The 8,016-nt window shown below is 30.8% G+C and overlaps 1 protein-coding gene across 3 annotated transcripts; it reads left to right on the forward strand.

Annotated features, from left to right (window-relative positions):
- The first annotated feature begins 1,037 nt into the window (after positions 1 to 1,037).
- LOC107018699 (probable aquaporin NIP-type) lies at positions 1,038 to 7,242 on the forward strand. 3 transcript variants are annotated; one of them, XM_015219247.2, is made up of 5 exons: positions 3,881 to 4,450; positions 4,535 to 4,756; positions 5,546 to 5,743; positions 5,852 to 5,913; positions 6,797 to 7,242. In XM_015219247.2, exons 1-5 carry the CDS (start codon positions 4,331 to 4,333, stop codon positions 7,011 to 7,013), a joined length of 819 nt encoding a protein of 272 aa, XP_015074733.1. In that variant the 5' UTR covers positions 3,881 to 4,330; the 3' UTR covers positions 7,014 to 7,242. The 3 variants fall into 3 exon arrangements, with proteins under 3 accessions (XP_015074732.1, XP_027773140.1, XP_015074733.1); XM_015219246.2 differs by lacking the exons at positions 3,881 to 4,450; positions 5,546 to 5,743; positions 5,852 to 5,913; positions 6,797 to 7,242 and adding an exon at positions 1,038 to 3,869 and having other exon boundaries at positions 4,535 to 4,668; XM_027917339.1 differs by lacking the exons at positions 3,881 to 4,450; positions 5,546 to 5,743; positions 5,852 to 5,913; positions 6,797 to 7,242 and adding an exon at positions 1,038 to 3,816 and having other exon boundaries at positions 4,535 to 4,667.
- Positions 7,243 to 8,016: the final 774 nt, after the last annotated feature.

Consider the following 8,016-nt stretch of genomic DNA (forward strand, 5'->3'; position numbering starts at 1 on the left):
CCCCCCCCCCCCATCTCGCTCGCCTCTCTCCCTAAAAAGTGTATTTGATAGCAAAAATACATGTATCTAGGTATATCTTCCTCTATGTATGGTAAGAAACTCTTAATTAGTGGTAAGATACATAATTATTTGAAAGTAAGTAGAAGTAGAAGTAGTACCCCCCCCCCCCTTTTTTTAATTAAGTACTTTCTCTGTTTCAAATTGTTGTCTAATTTGACTTGATACAAAGTTTATAAAAGTAAAGAAGACTTTTATATCTTATAATCTTAAAATAAAGATAGCGTTTGAAGCTAAGAAGGAGTAATTGTTTAGACCTTAGTATATAGGTCATCTTTTCATTTAGATTTTGTTGGATATTGTTATGATTGAAGATTACTTTAGGTGTTTTTTGAATAAATAGGAGGTGATTAGGTTCTTAATTTATTGATTTCTTAATTTTATTATCAGTTTTTTGTTCATAAATTCAAATGTCAACTACTACTTGATGAAGTTCATTTAATAAATAATAATATGAGCACTACACCACACAAATGGTACCATTAATTTGAATCAGTCAAAAGTTTGTGTGGTTTAGACTTATTCAGAATATTGTGAGTGTGAAACCTAAAGTTTTATTGAAGAGAAATTAATGCATTTGTCAACAAACCAGTTGTCAATCCACCAAACTTTATTAATTTAAGAAAGCAACATTACATTTCTTGCTTATTTATCGAATTCACTTATTTTTCAATAAAAATTATTCTAGAAAAATATTTTCCTTCGTACCTAAACATCCTTAATGACTTTTATTTTTTTTATTTCCCATCCAGTGTCTGGTATTCGTAATGAAGTCCAACTATTCTAAATTGGCATCGCATGGGGTCCCGTTCAGGGGGAAACACTCTTAATTAAGAATTTTTCCACACCTAAAATTAAAACCTGAAACATCTGATTAAAATAATAGCAACTCCCTCCGTACACCACAACTTGTTTTCTTTGGTCATGGAAAAATGATTTTATAAGAAAAGTAGCTAGCTAGTAGTAATTAATATTATTCATGTGCTTTCATATACTTTGACTAACAAAAACAAGTGGTTATTACAATAGAAAAAGAAAACAAAGAAACACAAAAACTCTAGAGAGAAAAAAATGGCCTATTCTTGTATTTCCTCACTTATGCAAACTCTTAAGCAAGTCTTGCAAGCTAAATCACCTTTGATTTGTGAAAGTTGTATACAACAACAACATGTTGAATCTTCTTATCAAAGTCTATGTACTCTTCAAGTTTTCCTTGAGGATACAACAAATGAAGCCAATGATATTGAAAATCTCAAGATTTTAGAAAATAAGATCAAAGATGTAGTCTACAAAGCAGAAGATAGAGTTGATTCATGCTTAACAAACATGATTCTAGCTCATAATGAAGACGATCGCGAAAAGGCTTGTAAATTCTTCAATGAAGAATTACAACAAGTTGAAACAGAACTTGATTCTCTCAGAAAAGAAGTGATTGTGATCGAGTTTCACAAGCGTGGAAGCAAATTAACGGAGTTAACAACAACTTCTTTCTCATCAACAGAGGAAACGACGTATGTTGGGATGAAAAAAGACTACAAAGCCATACTGAATTGCCTCAATGCCCAAACAAAAGAGTTAATAGTCATATCACTTATTGGCATGGGCGGTATAGGTAAGACAACTCTTGCTAGAAAAGTTTTTGATAATTCAATCATTCGTGATCGATTTGAGAAACATGCATGGGTCACCATATCTGAACAATATAATAAGAGACAAATGCTTCTTGAAGTTGCTTCTTCAATTAGTGGAGTCAACAATCAAGAAATGAGCAATGATGAATTGATGGTTATTGTGTATAGAAGTCTCAAGGGTAGGAGATTTCTAATCGTCATAGATGATCTTTGGAGTACTGAGGCTTGGGACCAAATGCGAAGAATATTTCAAAATGATAACAATAAAAGCCGAATTATACTAACCACTCGTCTCAAACATGTTGCTGATTACGCAAGCTCCCCTGATTTTCCTCCTCGCGAGGTGTCTTTTCTAAGTTTTAAAGATAGTTGGAAACTATTTACCAAAAAGCTATTCAGAAAAGATCGTTGTCCTCCAGAACTACGAAAAATAGGGAAGCATATCATACAACAATGTCAAGGATTACCTCTCTCGATTATTGTCATTGCTGGACTTCTTAGCAAGATAGACGTGACGTATGATAATTGGAAGAAAATTGAGGAAGATTTGAACTCATTTCATGGTTCTGTTTTAGAACAATGTCAAGCAATTCTGTGTTTGAGTTATAATTACTTGCCCCCATACTTGAAGGCGTGCTTTCTCTATATAGGAGGTTTTCCTGAAGATATGGAGATTCGTGTATCGAAGATGATGAGCTCATGGATAGCTGAGCAGTTCATTAAGGCAACAAGCGATACAAGGTTAGAAGTTGTGGCAGAGGAGTATGTGCAAGAGTTAATGGATAGGAGTTTAATTTTGGGTAAAACTCGAAAGCCTAATGGAAGATTTAAAACTTGCAAAATTCATGATCTTCTTAGGCAGTTGTGCATAAGAGAAGCTCAAATTGAAAATGTAGTGCATTTCCCTTATAGTGATCTTGTTTCTACTTACTCACAAGACATAAATGATCGTAGACGTGTGATGATTCCTTTTCTGATTGATGACTATTTCATCGATCATCCAAGTCAAAGGAGTGGTAAGATTAGAACTCGCAGTTTGATCTTTATGGGAGGTGGTAGATCTTATCTAGTACCTGAAATGAATCACTGGCCTGATAGTATTTCAGAATTCAAGTTACTTAAGGTGTTGGATGCACGTGAAATTGGCTACGATTTCTCTCCTATAATACGTCAACTTGTACATTTGAGGTATGTTGATGCAAGAATTGAGGATCCTTCTTCACTAGCCAAATTGTTCAATCTACAAACAATGATTGTCTATTCAAGGAGAAATGTGCAGCTCCCCGCGGAGATTTGGACAATGTCACAGATAAAACATGTTGATATTGAACAAATGGATATGCCTAATCCTGTTAGTATTGGAGATCAACAAACTCAACCTTTGTTTCTGAATAACTTGCAAACACTTGCTCTCGATTCCTCGCCTTTTTTGGCAGAAATTCTAAAGAAAACACCAAATGTAGAAAAGTTAAAGATTAGAGGTGCTAATACATATAATGAGTGGTTTGATTTTGTTGATTGTCTCATTGATCTACAGAGGCTGGAAAAGTTAAGTATAACAGCATCAGATGACAACAGTCCATGCATTCTGTCTAGTGCTTTTTACGCGCCTAGTCTAAAGCATTTGAGATTAGGTTATACTTCATTGCCTTGGGAAGAAATGGATGTGCTTGCAAATTTACCAAATCTTGAGGTGCTTAAAGCAGATAGTGCATTCAACGGAACAAATTGGACACTGAATGAAGATATTGTGTTTCAAAAACTCAAATATCTACGAATTTGGAGTGCAGATGATCTAGAAAGATGGGAAGCAACTACTGATAATTTTCCAATGCTTGAACATTTAGTCCTTTTGGATCTCGATGAACTAGAGGAGATTCCGCAGAGTTTTGGAGAAATAATGACACTAAAACTAGTTCAAGTGGAAAATTGCAATCCTGCAGTGGACAGTAGTGCAAGGAATATTTTACAAGAGCAACAAGGCTGGGGAAATTGTGAGCTTCAAATTGAAATTGTTCCTTCGTTACAATACGATCTTTGAGAGTACAACGCAGAAAACAGACTTGACACAGAGTTTAAGAAAGTGAAAGACCTATTAGATCAAGAATTGTATTATCTCAACGAAGAGGTAATGTTGATGAATGCAGAAGCAATTAGTACTTCCTCATATCAGTTGTATCGGTAAGACTACTCTTGCTAGAAAAATTTATGATAGATTCATCCATTCGTTATCAATATGATTATATGTCTGCTTTTGACTTGACACAGAGTTTAAGAAAGTGAAAGATACTTTTGAATCTCTCTGATTAACTTATAAGAATCACTTAGAGGCAATTAGGACAAGAAGGAAGCTAATCAACAATAACTTTTTTGTGATATCTATATGTATGTCCATTTATTTAGATTATTAATTTGGTTGAACAAAAATGTTTAAGATAAAATTAGAATTATTTGTCCTAAATATAACATTTTAATCTATGTTGAGAGGCTAGATTTCACCAATAAGACAAACTATCCATAGACCACTCTGAAAATTAGCTAAACCATCAAATCCTTAACCATATACTATATATTTAGGCCTATTTCTATCCTTTTTAGAGTTAAAATTTAGTGTAATTTTTTTTTTCTTAAACAAAATTAGAATGTCAACAAAAGATATAAGAGAAATAGAAGAAGGAAATTGTTCAAATTATACCAATAATGTTAGTGGAGATGATTCAAGTCTCTGTACTTCACCTGAAGTTGTCATTATTATTCAAAAGGTTTGCAAATTCCCTAAAAAAAAAAATTAAATTAGAAATATATTCGACGATTTTTTTAATTTTTTTTTTTGGATTTTATTATAGGTGATAGCAGAGGCGATAGGAACGTACTTTTTGATATTCGTAGGATGTGGTGCAGTGGCTGTGGATAAAACTTATGGTTCAGTAACATTTCCAGGAATATGTGTGGCATGGGGTTTAATTGTTATGGTCATGGTTTATTCTGTTGGACATATTTCTGGTGCACATTTTAATCCTGCAGTTACTATTGCCTTTGCACTCTTTAGACATTTTCCTGTCAAACAGGTTTAATTAAATTTATTCTTTCATATCTCCTTTCCTTTTTAAATTTCATCGTCGCGTGTTAACATAAATATTAATGATTCATATAATCGATCCTGATTGACTTGGGATTATGACTTAAAATGTCATAGAGTTTATCATTGGTGTGGTTGAAATGTCTATGTTCTGTTTTGTTGAAATTAATTGGATGTTTGGTGAACTTTACGATAAATATAAAAGGAATTATCAGTCAAAAGTCATGAGTTAGGCATATCTAACTTATGATTTTACACATTTTCTACCATTTATTTCTAATATCTTTTGTAATCTTTGAAATACTCTTCCTCAAACACAATTTTTAAAATTATTTTTCTATTATATTTTGGTCATTTTTAAAAAAATACAAATAAAAATAGGAACACTTTCAAATGATATTACTTTCTTATAAATATATCCAAGGACATTTCAATTATATTATATTTTTTAAAAATGTAACACTAACATTTTATCAGCTTCAGCACTTCTATTTAAACAACATTACATTTAAGTGGTTTGCAACACTAGCTACTTTTAATCCGATAAGACAAACGCTATATCAAAAATATTAACGAAAATAGTTAATCAGTTGCCGTTAAGTATGTTTTTTTAGAGGTATTTAGCGCTCTTTGTAAATGTCTCTAAAATCTATAGCAACATTAGATCTAATGTCAAATAACTAATATCGATAAAAGTTTTATCACATGTACATATTTATTATCGATAAAAGTCGTTTTTACTGTACTCTAAATTTGGTTTGTTGTGTGTATTTTTTAGGTGCCATTATACATAATGGCACAAATGGTTGGGGCAATTCTTGGAAGTGGAACATTGTACTTGTTGTTGGATTTGAAAACACAAGCATTTTTTGGAACAACACCAGTGGGAACAAATCTTCAATCTTTGATTCTTGAATTCATCATTTCTTACCTATTAATGTTTGTCATTTCTGGTGTTGCCACTGAAAATAGATCAGTAAGTAATTTTTTATTTTTTATTTTTTTGGTTAAAGTTTTGAAATTTATATGAATTGTTTTAATTAAATTTGAGGTTGATAAATACTATTTATTAATTTTGTAACAGATTGGAGAGCTAGCAGGAATTGCTATTGGAATGACTATACTCCTAAATGTTTTGATTGCAGGGTAAATTTTTATTATTTATTTCTCCTAAAAATTTCTTTTTTCTTTCACTATGGAACAAAAAATAAAGGATTTTATCCATTTATTTTGAAAACTTTAAAGTTGACTTATAAACATTTTCAACATATAGCTTGAGGGGAAAAGAGTTAGGGTACAATTATAGGTGATTTTGGAGAAACAGTAAAATTATCTTTTGTGTTATTTACAAGTCTACAGTATAATTCTTTGGAATGCAATCCTTGAAACAGTTAAATAACATGTATAAATTGTATCAAGGCATGACATACGAGTAAGTTACTACGCAATAACCACGTAGGAGAGAGTGGTGGGACAGATGAAATCCTAATACACCCTTAGGTCGTAACTAGAGATCCTAGATTCAGATTCTGGAGAAAATTTTAATAGAGAGCATTTTTCTTTACGTCATCACAGAAAAACTTGTGCTACAGAACATATTATCTCACTCATTTCCCCCAAACCAAATCTCTAGAAAAATGCATGGCGGAAAACAGATTCTTCACCGAAATAGTGAAAAACTTGCTAATTTTTTCGTATGAAAACATTAGAGTACTATTATTTTTCTCTTGCCAATTCATATCTATAAAACACAAGCGCTAAATTCAGTAACTTTTTAGTAGTGCAAGGCCGTACACAACTCTAATCTAAATTAATCAAGTCAGCGAGTTTTACATTGAATAGGTAAAGTTAAATAGTAGTAAAAGTTAACCGATACAAGTATTTCTTTTCTCCACCCCACCCCAACGTCGGACCGATAGTGTTTTCATTTCTCCTCGAACATGACTCGAACCTTCAACCTAACCTATACAAATACAATTGGGCTTTACTACAAATTCTAAAGGCCCATCTTTAATTTTTTTTTTTGCAGGCCAGTATCAGGAGCATCAATGAACCCAGCAAGAAGTATTGGGCCAGCAATTGTGATGCATCATTATAAAGGGCTTTGGGTTTACATAATTGGGCCTATATTAGGAACAATATGTGGTGCTTTCACATATAACCTAATTAGGTTTACAGAAAAACCACTTAGAGAATTAACTCTTACTAAAACTTCAACATTTCTTAAGAGCATGTCAAGAAAATAATTAATTTTCATTTTTCTTAATTAATTAAAAAAAAATTCTCCGAGCCCTGTGGCTTAAAATATAATTAAGCTACTAGTGGCTTGTTAATAGAAATAAAATCAATTATTAGTAAAAAAATAAATAGAATTATTGGAAAGTTTTGAAGTCTAGAAGTAACAATTTTCTTTTAATTTTATTTATTGGGTGTATAAAACCTTCGTTTTTTTTTAAGATACTGAAATTGAATTGATCTCCTTGTATAGTTTCTTTTTACTTAATTCTTTTTATTTTTCTTTCTTCTTTTATGTAGTATTTTAATTTTTTTAATAAAAAAAAGAAAAAGAAATTATTTTTTTGAATTTTGGGAAGATATGTTTATTATAGCTATAACTTATATAGTACGTGACTCTAATAGGTAGATATAGAAAACTCGTACGTTAAATTAAGACAAATATAACTCGTGTTTTCTATTTCATTCTTTTGAAATTCATTCATTTCAATACTAATTCTGAATTGGCTTTATTTTAAATATAATTTGAAAAAGACACTTTTTATTGTAACATGGAACTTAAACATAAATATTTTCGATATTATTTTTCAAAAAATAAAAGATCAATGTAGTTAATTATAGCTTTTGTCCTGAATATAATCATGTGCCACGAAGTTTAGGTAATAATAATTATTGTTTAGTAATAAAATAAATAAAAGTGTAACACATGGGAGTCACATGATTTTTTGTAACTTTCACATGCATCACCTCCAATATATATCTTCTCACCGTTAATTTAAACATTATAATTATTTTCTATGGGTTAGACAGAGTATTTTTATTAGCTTTTTCTTTTATATAATAAAGTGAAAATTTATATAGTTAATTAATTGAGTTAACGTAACGTATGTCTTAGATGTTAATTTTTTGGGGTTTTTAAAACTTTTTTATTTCAAATTATATTTTTTGTTGTTGATATATATAATAATATTTCTCAAATTATAATATATTTTTCTTCATTATTATTAGTTATTA

Source organism: Solanum pennellii, chromosome 5, assembly GCF_001406875.1.
Source record: "Solanum pennellii chromosome 5, SPENNV200".
Classification (NCBI taxonomy): domain Eukaryota; kingdom Viridiplantae; phylum Streptophyta; class Magnoliopsida; order Solanales; family Solanaceae; genus Solanum; species Solanum pennellii.